General features: G+C 42.5%; 1 protein-coding gene across 1 annotated transcript; it reads left to right on the top strand.

The window, feature by feature from the left end:
- On the top strand, positions 1–15,106 carry ada (adenosine deaminase). Its single transcript, XM_010737067.3, has 11 exons — positions 1–145; positions 3,819–3,880; positions 4,484–4,606; positions 6,377–6,520; positions 6,607–6,722; positions 9,095–9,219; positions 11,541–11,612; positions 12,055–12,156; positions 12,361–12,428; positions 12,551–12,680; positions 14,301–15,106. The coding sequence occupies exons 1-11, from the start codon at positions 2–4 to the stop codon at positions 14,403–14,405; spliced, it is 1,191 nt and encodes a 396-aa protein (XP_010735369.2). The 5' UTR covers position 1; the 3' UTR covers positions 14,406–15,106.
- The last annotated feature ends 511 nt before the right edge of the window (positions 15,107–15,617 follow it).

Here is a 15,617-nt window from a genome sequence, read left to right on the forward strand (position 1 = left end):
CATGCATATAATAGCCAGACGAGCCGCGGTAGGGTTTGGCTCCCCAGTCCTCAGCTCTCTGTGCACCAGCAGACTCACCGGCAGCCGCAGGCTCTTTACGATGGCCGAGCTCTCATCTGAACAAGTGGTATTCAACAAGCCAAAGGTACGTTATCGTTTCAATAGAAAGGTGATGAATTATAGCCTCGGGCACGTTTTCCTGGATTTTTACGCACGTTGTTTGTGCGTAAAAAATAAAAACACCCCGAGTCCCTGTGGCAAGAAGAAGCGCACTGGATGAACATGTAAATAAAGAAATTAAAAATATATAATCAGGACACTTTGATTTAGTCCTACCGCTGCCACAGTGTGTGTGTCTGTGTGTGTTTGATACACAGTAAACACAAGGAAGAGCTTTTCTGTTGCTGGCATGTGAGGACCCGGCTTTAAACCGAACACCGCGGTAAAAACACAAGTTCACCAGCCGCTCTCTTGTTTTTTTGTTTTTTTGTTTTTTTTTGTAGGAGTAATTCAAGCTGCCATGCAACAAAAGAAATGAAACTGATTCCTACACTTCAAATCTGCTTTTTAATTATTTAATTATTTATTCTGCATGAATGCATGCTCGTGGATTCACCTTCTTTAATCCATGCCTCTGAGCTTCACGCATCACCATGTTTCTCTGTGTGGACTTCCTATATTTGCTACTAGAGGCACCTGACTTGCATCACAAAGCCTTAAAGTGAAATGCACACAGCCATGACATGCACACTATAGACTTTGGAGTCTCTGAAATGAGTGACAGTGGAGTGGAAAGAGATATATACTGTACAGCACTCATATAAAGGCTCTGTTGCAACACAGCGTGTGACAGGAGAGACTTCTGGGAGTGCTGGCTGCCTGCAGAGATAATATCATTAAATATTAATTTGCTGTTGTAGAATTGATACGACTCCTGGGCTCACTGTCGCAGCAACCTTCACCAGCTCACTATCCCTGCTTCATATATGCTGTTTGTGTCACTTGTGCCTGTATCTGGCAACATCAACAGATTTCAGGTTTTATAATTTCCTGGTAAATGATTAAAAAGTTGTTTGTATACTAATTTTGCAGCTTGATACAGTCTTTAAGTGACAAGGCTGATACGATTGTACAAAAAAAAACACAACTTCATAACTTTATCCAGTGGAACTGGATCATATTTTACATGTAATATATTCTCAAAGGCTTCCTGAACAACAAACAGCTTTAGCCTAAAGACTTGCTGAAGTATTTAACTGCTTATTAACTCCTGAAACTGCATCTGGCTGCTAACTGTGTCTGCAGATAGCAGGGGACCATTTTACAGGAAACACCTAAATTTACCAAGTTAAACATGGTTCAAACATGTTTAACTAAGAATGTTTAACTTGCAGAAAATTTGAATGTTGCATTAAACAGTTGCGTCACCTTCAGTGACGTGCTTCTCATTCACAAGATATGAACTTCCTGCATGTCATGGTTTCTCAGAATTGCCTAACGTCGCCTATTTGGGGAGTTGATCGCTGATTCCTTTCTTGCGAAACAGATTTGTGCATATGATGCTGCATATAGTACATTCAGTCACAATAACAGAGCGCTGAAATGCAGATATACATCCATCTAACATCCGCTCTATGAGTTACCACAATGCACACGAAGCTCTGCGTGTACTGAGAGAGCAGCCACAGGATATCCTGAACTTGAAGATGCATTAACCAGCTGTCTGCTGTCTGTGAGCAGCTCTGATGCTTCACTGAAGAGATGTAAATAAAAGGGGGACGCTCAAAGTTCACATTATGTCTGGTTGTAAACATTACGTAGAACCAGGCGGCTTCTTGCTCGCTCACTCTTTCCTTTTTCTTGGCTTCTTCTGACAACGTCCTCTTCGCTCTCTTCACCTCTGTCATTATGTCCATAGAGGAGTTACATTGCCCGCTTGCCCAGCTCCGATTCTGGCACGACACCGGCTCTGCATTTACCCACATCTGGGCCTGTAGACCTCCTCTTCTTCGTCTTCAAACACTAACGCTCCCTGAAGTTTACTTCACTGTCCATCAGGAAACTCAGAGAGAGTTGAGGCATCAGAGCGAAAACCAGAAAACATTTCCTCCATCCATTTTCCATTTCTCTATAAATACGATACAAACGTTACATAATGAGGCTTTATTGTAGATGATAAAGGAGCAGGAGGTTATAGGTTAACAGTTATTTTATTGATTAATCAACTATTTAAATCATCAGAAAGTTACCCTCCGAGTCTGCTGAACATTCTGTTTTTATTATGCAATAAAATCCAAAATAACACAGTACACAGGAAGTGGAATGGGAAGTTGAGCGTTACAGAGGGTCATGAGTTCACTTCAGGTTTGACGTGAAACCTCCTGACGCCTGCTCACGTTGAAGCTGCAGTTGCTTTCAGGACATTTGAGAAAAAATAAGGTCAATACAAACACTGAGCTGAAGTGGAACATTACTCACTCGCAGTAAATACATAAATAAACGTTTCACTCAAATATGTGTTCCTTCTCTTGTCCAGTCAGATGGACGACAAGCAGCATTCAGCATCTGTAATCATTCCAGCTTCATGTCCAAGAAGAAGAAATATACTTATTTTATTACATCCCACCCTGATCGCTCCTGTGAGGCTCTGACTGGGAATCATTTTTCTCCAGGAGATCCTTTCAGCTCGACCCGTGTTTCCAAATTTAACTGAACATTTCAACAAAATCAACAGATGTTGACGATATTAGACCCTCACTGTGGTCATGAGTAAAACACTGTTGAGAAACAGTGTGAACGAATCTGTTTAAAATGTGTTCCAGACGAATATGTACAAATTGGTCTTTTTGTGATTTAGCCTCCCCTGTTTCAGAGCGCTGTGGTAAATATGGACAGCTGTACAAGTGTTAACAGCCAAACATCAATCATGATCAACAACACCCGACATAGCAGCCAGATAATATTTCTTACTAGTCCAACAACTTAAAAGTCAGTCCCAGAGTTACTCTTCACTCTTCGGCTTCTTGCTCTTTTCTACTTTTCTCTTCTTAATCTCCTTCGTCCTCTTATTATGCCCATCGAGGCTGCTGAGCTGCTGGCAGCTCCTGTTCTGGCACGACACCAGCTCCACACATTATTTGCTTGACCAGAACAGTCCAAAGCCCCATTCCTGGAAAAAAAAAAAATCAATTGAAAGCAGCAGAAAAAAAGCGAATCATCATCATTAGAGAACCGGAGATCCAGAGCATAGTTGGTGGTTTTGCTTGATGGATTTCTCTCCGACTAATCTTTGAGCTCTACTGTCCTGACACAGGCAGAAAACACTGTATTCATGTCATAAACTGAAGATTTTAGAGCATTTAACATATTTTACAACGCACAGACAAACTTAGATGATCGAGAATGAACTGAGAGGTGAGAAAAGATTCAACTGGAAACACGCCAGTGCTCCCAGCTGAGCTTTAATTTCATTTTCTTCTTCACCTTTCAGAGGAGCGTAGTTTAAGCCTCGGTTGTTTAAAGGAGGGGCGTGATTTATCCGTGTCATCTGCCGGAATAAATCACGCCTGGAAGGAGAGATGACTCCTCTGTGGCACCCGCGGCCTTTTCACCATTCCTCGCCGAGTCATGCGTTCTGCATTCATGATGGGCTGCAGCCAAAACGTTCAACTTTTTCACTTCCACCGCCACCACGACTCTCTCTCTATGCTGCTCTCTTTTTAAACACACATATATTTATATACGGCCATCTGTTTGAAAAGAATTTGCTTTAATTGACTTGATTCATTATTTATCATCGTGTGCTTTCTCATGCGCAGGTCGAGCTACACGTCCACCTCGATGGAGCCATCAGGGTGCAGACTATTCTTGACGTTGCCAAGTAAGTTAGTTCACTCTGATATTAACACACTATTATCACTGTTTGTGTTCTTTCCAGTCAATGTTTCTTCCCACATGATGAATGTCCAATGTCAAATATCGACTCACCTTCTAGCTCCTGAAGGAGATATCTGCCTCTTTAATGCTAGACTATGTCACTGATAGAAGTTTTTGTGAGTCTGCTCCATCTAGAAATGAGACAGGTGACATCATAAAATCAAAACAATGCGCTTAAAGACGCTAAAATGCTCCATAGAGCCGAGGAGAACAGCAAAGTCAGGTGATAATTCTCAGTTGGTTCGTCGCTATGAGTGACTCCCTCCAAGTTACCCATTGTCATTGGTATTATTTGGCGGCTTTAACTGCTCGAATCTCTGTGGGGCTCTGAGGTAAAATACTCGGCTAACTAAATCCTGGCTCAGTTCCAAGAGCTCCTTTTATTTATTTTTCAAGTCAACATCTCAGGCTGCAATACATCACACAAACAAAAGCTCTCTGTTGAGCAAATCAGGTTTGCTTTGGCTTCTGGCTAGAAAATGAAACATTTCAATTTCAACACTTGTCCTTGAAACCGTTTCTGTTTCCTCTCCTCTCCTTCTTCCAGGAGACGAGGCATCCGTCTGCAAGCGGACACGGTGGAGGAGATGACACGGAATATTATTCTCAAAGAGCCCGCGACCCTCACCAAGTTCCTGGGCAAGTTCGCAGAGTACATGCACGTGGTTGCGTAAGTGCTGACACGTCGCCGTAAAAAAACGGTTTCATAATTACCGGAGGTGTTTTCTTGCTGAGCAGGTGACAGGAGTGCAAAGAGCGAGATCTGAGCAATTAACAGTCAGGGTCCACCTCGTTAGTGTCACAGGAATGCTCTGCAACGAGGGTCAGAGTCCAGCTGCGCAGTCTGTTATCACACGTGCAGTTATATTATGCTATTAAGATGCATTCAGGGCCTTTTAAAAAGCAGAGTGTGTGACTTCAGGATTATGCAATGTGATTCTGTAACATGACGGCGGGGCGGGGGTGATTTCAGATTCCACACACGCAGAACGGGAACACATCACCGCTGAGATCGAGTGTCACCTCGGGCAGTCAAACCAAAAAGGAGAGTAAAGCCGCTCTTTCCGGTGTCACTCTGTCTTATTTTAGTCCTCCAGTGACAGGGCTGAGACCAAATACGGCCTTTCAGATACTCAACAGCCGTGAAAGCTTCCCAACAATGAGGGTCTGTAGTGGACCGGGCCGCAGCGCGCAGCAGTGCTGAATGGACCCTTCTGTATCGAGGCTCTTGAAAGCTGTGTGTGCAGTATGGCTTCAACAACATGAGGGAACCTGCTAGCTGAGTTCAGTTAATGCAGAATTGTTGTGTGTGTGTGTGTGTGTGTGTGTGTGTGTGTGTGTGTGTGTGTGTGTGTGTGAGGGCAGGAGAACAACAACAGGCATTCACTTTGAGTGTAAATGCTGGAAGCCGTGTTGTTGTTGTCCGTTGCTGCTGAGTCTAAAGGAAGCGACAGACTGGGATAATATTTTCACAACGCTGCTCTGTATTGTCATGCGGGCCGGGCATTTTATAAATAAATAAGGCCGCTTCCCGACATTATTAATATTTAACTCCTGAGCTGCAACTAAAGATCATTTTCGTTATCTATCTGCAGATTAGTCTCTCGATTTTATGTCTGAAAATAGTAAGAAATGTTTTTCAAACTTCAGATTTACTGTCTGAAGCTAGAAATCTTCACATTTTTATAGAACGACGATCCATTTTCAATTCATTGACTTTGTTTTTTTACACACATGGTTATGCAAAGATTTATCAGAGGAAGAAACAACCATGTGTGTTCAGATCTCGTACGGATTAATGACTCCAAACTAGGCTGAGCATAAAACAGTCGATATGTTTTATTTAAATTCACACTGACACTTCTGTAACTATAAAAACATCTTTTCTGTTTCTCTACAAGTTGATGATGAGAGAAATAAAGCCCTGCATTCGTACATCGCTGCTGTACTTGAGCAGTTTTTTTACACAAATATCTAGACTTTATACTCCCTGCATTTTGATTGGAGGGTTATTATTATACTCAAGAGCAATTCATATCACACATGACAGACATAACATGACAGAAGCAGAGTACAAGACGAGACAAGATGAAGCAGACAGAAGCAGAAATGCAGTTTAGAGAGACAAAGACTGTTTTTTACTTTCATACTTTGAGCCTGGGTAAAGGATGTGTGTCACCTCCGATGACCCATGGCACACACAGACGTCATTTATGATATTTCCATGATTCATTTTATGATACGTCATCAATTGCTGTTAATATATACCTCGAGATGCAGATGTGTGTTTAAAGCAATAAGCTGTATCGCGTCTGTAAAACTGTAAAAGCTCATTACTCATCCTGGTTCAGATGATGAATTAGCGGTGGCTAATGGTTTTATTTGTCCTGCTGAGATAAGAATGACGGGGCTCATCTTGTTTTTCTTTCTTCTCTTTCAGTGGCGACAGAGACGCCATAAAGAGGATAGCCTACGAGTTCGTTGAGGACAAAGCCAAGGAGGGAGTGATTTATGTGGAGGTCAGATACAGCCCGCATTTCCTGGCTAACGCCAAAGTGGATCCCATACCATGGGACCAGGAAGAGTGAGTGTTTATCTGAGTGGCTGCAGGCCGACGGTGAATCCTGCGTCGTGTTATATCATCGCATGTTTTTCTTGCTTTTCCCTCAGAGGTGACCTGACCCCGGATGAGGTGGTGCACCTTGTTAACGAGGGCCTCAGCGAGGGGGAGAGGGCCTTCAATATCAAAGCCAGGTCCATTCTATGCTGCATGCGCCACATGCCAAGTAATGAACTGTTCATGCTCCCGTCTGCCAAAACAACCTTGTGAGATAAGGTTCCTCACTGTACTGTCCTCTGTCCTCAATGCTCTGCCTCAGTTATTCTTATTAGATAATGCACTCAGATTTAAGAGTCGCTTCACCTCCTGAAACTTTGTGGAGGATCTGCTGCAGCACAGGGCCCCGTAAAACATATGAAAACACATAAACGCTGACCTCAGTGGCCTCCGTGATTACTTCTGTACGACAGCGAGCTGTGTGTGACGCACGATTGTTTTATTATTGTTTTTAGTTTCAGGACCAGTTCATATCAGCCACGTTTAAAGAATAATGTGATGTTACGACCATAAAAGGGTATGAAAGAAGTAACATAAGAACCAGGTTTTAAAGGTCATTAAATAAAAGTATTTTATTAAATGAAAGTTTTTAGATTGTTTTACAAACGGAGGTGAGGCAAAAGGGAACTAAGGGCGAGCGAGTGCTGTTACGAACAAACAAATATAACAAAAGAAGAACTCTAACAGAGCTTATTTCTAACTAGAAACTCAAAACGAGAAAGAAAAAACCTCACTAACGTAGTCCAACTCTAAATAACAAAAACACATCAAAACAGCACCCAAACTATGGGCTAATAGAAATACACTCTAGTGTGATCAGGATATTAATCTAAACTAATCCCTGCCCAGTCCCAACAATTCAATACACTATCCTCCACAGTTAGAATACTAACAAACGAGGCAAGCTCACAAACACCAGCCACACAAGTGAAGCCGCCACGATGCTCGGGCGGCGCGATTTAAATCCCGGTGATGCTGCTGCGGGGGCCCTCTCATTGGTGGCGCGGAAATCATGCCGCACCAATCCTGGCCTGCTCAGCTGCCGAACGTGTTGTCCCCGCCTACTCCAGTTTGGGGCCACCAGGGACCGGGAACGCCACACCTGAATTTACCTATAGTGGGAAAACAAACACTACACACACACATATATGCGCAGGGCGAAACGGCGACGGCCGTAACAGTGAACAGACTGGAACATAAATATGAATTTCGCAGTCTGAGAAAAGTCAGGGCATCACCAACATCACCAGCATTCATCCTCTGATGCTTAAAACCAGCACTGTCAAACTGATGTTATGTGCTATAATAGTACTATTAGAAGTAGTTGCAGTAATACCAACAACAGCAGGTGTATAAAGTCTGTAACCGTGGTAACACGAGATATTTCTACGAGCAGCAACACGAGATAAGTCTGTTGCTCGATTCATGCAGCTGCTTCCTGTGTAACCACGCAGCCGAGTGCATATTCATATCTGCCGTTACACATACTTCCTGAACTTACAGAGGATATCTGATTTTGTCATTAGAGATCATGAGCCGCTATTTTAGGAAAACGACGAATCCCACAAGCTGCAGCAGCGTAACACAGTTAACATGCAGTCTGATACTTCAGTGCAGTGTTTTATACCTGTATGCAAATTAATCTAGATAAAATCACGCATGAGTGCTATGTAGAAGTAGGCGATGTTTAATAAGAGTCAGGAAACGATGCAGCAAATTACAGAAGAAGTTGGATAGAAGAAATATGCTCTAAGAGTTAGATAAGAACACTGATGCCGCGCATGCCAAGCATAACTAACATAACACAACTAGTAGCTCCATATTTACAGACTTAAGAGTGGTATCAAACTCTTGGCCCTGGTTACTGTCAGTCAGACAAAGACAGCTACTGCCACATTTTGTTTAAACAGCAAGAAGCCCAGCTTTCAGCCTTTTATTCCACCAAGCTCTGCCAACAGCTAAAAGTCCCAGATTTACTCTTGTCCAGCTCCGGTTCTGGCACGAAATCGGTTCCCACCGCATCCTATTGCTGAAAATCTCGTCTTCCCGTCTTGATCCAAAACATCTGTGGTACAAACACTAACATCCCCTCGGTGCTCTGAGCTCACAGTCCAGCTAACAAACTGAGCTAACAGCAGCTACAGTTTACTTCACTCTCCATCAGGAAACATGTTCTCCATAAAATATGATCCAGTTTCACCAGAATCAGTGAAAAATAATAAACTTTGGGCTCCCGACCCAGAGCCCAAAGTTACACAGTGTGAGAACAGACGTACGAATGACAGATTAAAGGTCAGTGTAGCATCAACAGGATTTAAAGTCTGTTAGTTCATGAGAGAATTGTTGCTTTAATGTCGTCTTGTGCTTCTCGTAGCTGTAGATTGATGCAGAGTGATGAAGCATGATGCTCAAACTGCATCATCACGTTTCATAGATTCATCATCTGCATGTGTGTGTTTGAATGTGTGTGTGTGTGTGTGTGTGTGTGTGTGAATGGGCAGGACCATGGTGATAAGTGTGTGTTTTTAAACTCTCTCTCAGGCTGGTCCATGGACATCGTGGAGCTGTGTAAGAAATATCGCCACGAAGGAGTGGTCGCCATCGACCTGGCGGGTGACGAGTTGCTCAACTGTGAAGCCAATCCAGAACACAAGAGCGCCTACGAGGTGAGCGTGTTGGAACTTAAAACGCCGACGGACAATGAACGCTGAAGGCGTGTGGGAGATTAGAAAGGCGTGGGCTGTGATGCATCTCGATACTGCTTTGTTTTATTTAATTACAGCCCCACATGCCACGCAGCAATAACCTGTACTGCAACCTCAGCAATAATGGAAATAATAATAAGCGAGGTCAGCTGAATGACGGCTTGTTTTGCAGCTGAGTGTCCCTGACACACAGTGTAAAAACAGTACTGCTTATCTTGACACTGAAGCAAAGCAAAGCATGTTTTCTATTTATTTATTAATAACACATATTGTGTCAGTTTTATGCTGTTTATTGTCCAGCTCATGTTCCCACAGGCTGCACGCTCATCGAAATATGAACACGATTAGACGCTCCAGCAACTTTCAGGAATCCTTAGAAAGAATTTGAAGCTCTTGTCTTGTAGCCACAGAGAGGACGGATTAACCGTGAGATGTTCTTTGAATGGCCTCAAACTGGAGTCAGGACTTTAAAAAAATCTTGTGTAACAACTTAAAACTAATTTCCTCTGAAGCTCTGAAGTCTAATTTGGTTCTCAGCCAGCGTTTATTGATGAATTCAGAGAACGTCGCAGTAAGTAATCACTCTCGCCTGTCAGACCGTAATGAATGTGGTAGATTAATCAGTTAATACACTACAGCGCTGGACGTGGACCAAGTCTTACATGAAATTAATTACTTGCACGGATAAAGGAAGGGTAGAGGTGACAGCGCGGGTATAGTTCATAATATTTAAGCTCAATTCTTCACGCTGAATTAACCGTCTGCACCTGACTCTGTCTGTTTTGGCTTTTCTGTTTTTTGTTTTTTTTAATATCTTGTCTTCATGTCAGACAATCTCGGTTTGCCACAACCACAATAAACAAGCCAAACAGAGGTTTGTCACCGTGGCAACAATAACCACCAACCGACACACACACTGTGAAATATCAAGGGGAATACTCGGAGCTGTTGTTTGAGTGTTAACCTCCCAAAGCAGGTAACGGTGCAAAGGTGAGCAATAATAAAAGTCATTCAAGGCACACAGCTTTGTCAATGATTCATAAACTGACCATAAAATCCAAATAGTTCTTCAGAGCTGCTGGAAGTATAGTATTTGTAGATGTTTCACATCTTTTGTTGACCGGCTCCGTATCCGTCAAAAGCAATTAAACACCAATAATGCTGTAAAATGATTTTTCATGCAGTGCGTTTCCCGCATCACGTGGCAACTTGCACGAGCTCAGTCAGGACGGGAAACAGAAATGATTCAGTCACGACTCAACTATGCGTCCTCCAGTTTCAGTCTCTCTTTCATTTGTCACTGTAGACACTGTTGTCCTAACAGTGGCAGAGAGGATCCAGGACACACGTTACTTTTGTGGTGTGTCTTTGCTTTCCTTGGTTTTCAAATGGGTTGAATCGTTTCTGCCTTCAGTGTTTGAGAACGCCGATCTTTTCTTTTACGTCGTCCACCAGTTCAAATTAATGAAATGAACCAAATTACTTAAATTTTAGTGTAAGTGATCCGAGTCAGTAAAAAGACTCGAACTTCCCAACACTAGTGTGAACGGATGTTTGCCTCTGTGTGTCAGCTCTGTGATGAACTGGTGATTTTGGGCGTACGGAAGATTTTTGTCTCAAATTGTCTCTGAGATCCAGTTTTAATTGAAAGCCTTTCTTTATAAACTTATTTAATTAAGATAATTTTATCTGCTTGTGTGTATGAAATACAATTTCATGTTTGTTTGTATGATTTGAGCAAAAATGTATAGTTTACTTTCTCGCATGTTTTCCTCCTTCCTCGAGTGATGTCTGGTTTTGATAGCCACATGAATACACTTTATTATTCCTATTGTGCAGCTACAATATTATGCAGAGGTGTAATTTCGCCGTGGTGTGAGGAGGTTTTTGTAAATCCTGTCGAGCTGAATCGATATTGATGGAAGAAACAGGGACGTGCTTCAATTATTAACAAGAACACGGAGCAGAGTCCACGCTAAGATTGAGAGTTATCTTCTTAACTGCATGACCTCGAGATACACACTAGATTAAGCAAGCCACGGTCGGTGCGTCCAAGGTGAAAAACACTGAAATAAAAACAGATGATTAAAGCAGTGTGATGACAAAGTACAAAATAACGTGTATCCAGGGGAAGAGTGAAGTGTTTTCTTCCACAGCAGAGCAACATCTTTCCCCCCTGCCCTGATGAGAAAATGCTCCTTGTTTAGATGCTGCAGCGCTGCAGATGTGAAATCCAGATGTTTGGCTGTGCTGATGTGTTGCATGATTGATTCTGTCGCTAGGAAGCGGTGCGTTCTGGCGTCCACAGGACGGTCCACGCTGGAGAGGTGGGGCCGCCGTCTGCGGTGAAGGAGGTGAGCTGCTACAACAATAACATGGGACATTTCTGAACAGGGTGGTAGAGTCACCGGAGAGTCTTAATCTGTCCTCAGAGAACAATCAAGTCACGCACTAACAACGAGAAAACAGGGAGACGAGAACAACAAGACGTGAAGGAGTACATGAACAAATACATGCGTGTGGATGCGAGTCTGTGTCCGTCTCTGCCGCTGTGTCTTTGTGTAAAACTAGAGTACGTCTCAATGGACGGCCACTGTCGTAATAAGAGGCCGCTCTCTAAAGAGGCCATCCTTCAAAGTGACAGTTCAGCTATGCCACAACAGTTGTGTGTGTGTGTGTCTCTAGAAATAGCCTGCAGATTCTGCTGACATGTACAACAGAGGATTTTTTTTGGTGTGTGTGTGGTTTTCCAACCTTTTTGCGTGACCCCCACCGTGTGTTTATTTGATATTTTAGGCTGTAGAAGTGCTGAAAGCTGAGCGGGTTGGACACGGTTACAGAACCCTTGAAGACCAAGTCCTGTACAAGAAGCTGCTGGCTCAGAACATGCACTTCGAGGTGAGGAGCTCAACATTTTCATCCAAAAAACTGAATCTCAACAAAGGTTATACACTTCTACAGGAATCTGACACTGATCCTTTAAGAAAGTAGGATTGTTTCATCAGGTAATTAGTGATACGCTGACCCCTAGTGGAGCCTGAAAGAAGAAAACACTGCAGTGAGGAGGTTTTGTCAGTGCTGCCTGTGCTCTTCTGATTGCAGGTGTGTCCTATTTCCAGCAAGCTGACAGGTGCCTGCGACCCAGACTTCACCAAGCATCCCGTCGTCACGTGAGCTGCATTTTGTTTTAAGTGATAGTCGGGGTAATTAACCTGCATTAAAAAAAAAAGGTAGATTTGCGGGCCACCTTTTATTCATTTTTATTTTGGGTTTCATCACTTCCTTTGTGCAGGTTCAGGAAGGACAAGGCTAATTACTCCCTGAATACAGACGACCCTCTGATCTTCAACTCGAACCTGCACCTCGACTACAGCATGGCGCACAAATACATGGGATTCACTGAGGAGGAATTCAAACGACTGGTGAGATCAAGTGCATGCATAATTATAGCGGCGCCTCACAGGATGAATGTGGTTTTGAAATGATAGCACGGGGTGTAGATGCCCCGTGCATGGCAGTGCCTTTCTCAGTTATTAATTAAAGCATAAAAGAAGCTCTGCACACAAAAGGCCTCAGCTCTTATTTTAACTTGAAGGATTGTGCTTCATTGTTCATCCTCCATCAGGTCTGTGTATGGATTTCACAGTGCATCATTAAAGGTGTTTTGAAAACAGTACATGGTTTAATGGTGGGTTAACTGTCAGTGACTCTTTTGCTGTTTTGTCACTACCGCGTGGCGACGGTGAGCTCAGTAGGTGGAGCGTCCGTCCCAATGTTTAAGGGGCTCGGTCCTTTCTGCAGCGGCCCAGGGCTCGAGTCCGACCTCCGTCTTTCACTCCTGTCAATCTTCAAGCTTGAAAAAGCCACAAAAAAAAAGGCAATTTCTTGTCTGCTGATTTAAATCTTTTCTTTCTGGTTAGCTCAAAGTTTCGTAGTCATTTCAAGATAAGCAAACCAGGGAGGGACGGGGCCAAAGTTGGCCCACCCTAACGTTCGATTTGGCTTTAAAAAATAACAAAAATCTCAGGTTATGCTGTTTCTGTGGGGTAAAATGCTCTTTAAATATTAAGGACCCCTAATTCTGAATTATTCTTCATAATCTGAGCACGGAGGGTCGAGTGACACTTTGCATCTTTTGCTTTTGGCCCATGGCCTCCCCCATTAAGTTTGTGCACCCCTGCATTAAACACACTGATGGTATTGAGTTCATTAGTACATTCAGACTGTTGCCAGTCCAAAGCTGTCTCATTTAGTTAAGTAGCACTCATTCAATTTCAACTCAAGTTTTATTTATGTAGCACCAAATTATATCAGAAGTTATCTCATACAGCAGGTCTAGACCAAAAAATGATTAATAGCTCAGCAGACGCTTATCTGTAAAAGTTATCACGCCGTGAATATTTCTGTGGATTTTAATATGCCTTTAACCCAGAAGTAACTTCCTGTGAATCAGCAGTTTCTGATTCTGTCAGTGACAATGGTGATTCAGTAAAGTCAGTTTATTTTAGAGATTCATTGATTGGTAGAACGTGCACCTACTGCATCACAGCTGAAAGTCCCGGGTTATACACAGTTCCCTTATTTCAGGGGCTCAAAAGTAACTAGACGAATCAACATATTCATAAATAAAATGTTGTTAACACTTTGTCGAGAATCCTTTGTAGACAACAGTTTCTTGAAGTCTAGAGTACATGGACATCACCAAATAACGCTGGGTTTCCTGCTTTGTGTTGCTTTGCCAGGCCCTTTATTACAGCTGTCTTCAGTTGTTACGTGTTCGTGGGTCGTTCAACCTTAAGTTTTGTAGAACGTGTTCCCCCTGTATCAAGGCTAAAAGTCCTGGGGTCTCCTTGTCTTTTTATCCAACAAACCAGAAGATTCCACAAAATATCTCTTAAAATATTTGTTGTCTAAAGGTTGAGGTGAATCCGGCAAAGCTAAGCTGACCGGCTGTATAGTGACATCAATCTTCTCATCTCTGCACCTTTTTAAAAGTCATGAATTATTTGGATGTACCTTCATTGACTTCTTGTGCTTTACAGAACATCAGTTCTGCAGAGTCGTGCTTCCTGCCTGAGACGGAGAAGAAGGAGCTCCTCTACAAACTCTACGAGGCCTACGGGATGATACAGAGAACTGCCTTTTAACCCTGACGAGGAACTCCGAGGAGGCAACTAACCCCAGGGACGAACCCGCTCTGAATCTCCCAACCAAGACACAAAGGAATGTCTCATTCGTAACCAGACACGAAGCCTTTAGAATAAATATATATATATCAAATATGATGTCTCTCATATGGCTGCTGCCTTCACATCACACGAGTCTGATCAGTATTCCATCAATGTTTTTATTTTTTTTTAGATAGCTTTTAATACTTTAAGGTTACGGCGAGGATCCGGAGGATGGGCATGCTGTAAGTGTTTCTGTTCCATGAAAAACTCGTGTTTACATCAGGGAAGTTTCTGTCGGCCTGTTCGGGAAGGACTAAGGGAAGTTGTTTACTCCGTTTACTGAACATCCATTCTTTGGTTGAAGGGTTTAAGTGAAGGACTCCACGGTGTCAGTGTCCGTTTCTTTATTCTCTACATGTAAAAGCTGCATGAAACCTCAGGAAACAGCTCAATACCAAAATTGTAGTCTTACATTCAAACACTAGGTGTCACTATATTGCCACCTCCATGGACAAACCACAGCTGATTTTAAAAATGTGGTTTTACGTTTGGGGATTTACTCTTAATTCTTTTCATGTGTATATTTATTTAAAAAGAACAAACTTTCATTTATAACAGACACATTTATGACACTTATGACAAGCATCTTTAAACGTAATAAAAGCTGAATGAAACCATCCTGCGTGTCCAGCTTTTTCTTTACGACGATCAAACTGTGGCACATGACCTTCTTGTGCTGGTAACCTAAATCATCTGTTTAATGGTCTGAATGACATTAAACTAAAGATATGGATGGAATGTTACTGAAAATACGCATACATCCATGATTAGTTATGAATTAAATAAATGGAAGAGAAGTGCAGATCAGGAGTAATACTTTTCCACCAAAGGAGCTCTGGTTCTTGATTCAAAAGTCAATCTTCTTAAAAGGTCCAGTGTGTTAAATTAAGCGGCCTTTATTTTCAGAATAGAATATGTTTTCACGCACGTGCAATCACCTGAAAATAAGAACCTTTTAATTTTACATGTTACTTTTGTTACTGGTCTTGAGGGTGATGTGATTGTCAGCGATCACACCACTAGATGCAACTAAATTCCAGGGTTATGCCTAGTCAGGCACGGTATTGGTTGAAGATGCAGTCACATCTCCCTTTACTTAAATCTCTCTCTCTCTGGATGCTGCTGTGA

Source organism: Larimichthys crocea, chromosome XV (genome assembly GCF_000972845.2).
Source record: "Larimichthys crocea isolate SSNF chromosome XV, L_crocea_2.0, whole genome shotgun sequence".
Taxonomy (NCBI): Eukaryota; Metazoa; Chordata; class Actinopteri; family Sciaenidae; genus Larimichthys; species Larimichthys crocea.

What these genes read in the sequence shown, in the direction of transcription:
- ada (XM_010737067.3), top strand. Translation starts at nt 2, where the DNA reads ATGCATATAATAGCCAGACGAGCCGCGGTAGGGTTTGGCTCCCCAGTC. An exon ending in TGGTATTCAACAAGCCAAAG is followed by an intron (nt 146 to 3,818) that starts GTACGTTATCGT and finishes TCTCATGCGCAG; the next exon opens with GTCGAGCTACACGTCCACCT. An exon ending in ACTATTCTTGACGTTGCCAA is followed by an intron (nt 3,881 to 4,483) that starts GTAAGTTAGTTC and finishes TCCTTCTTCCAG; the next exon opens with GAGACGAGGCATCCGTCTGC.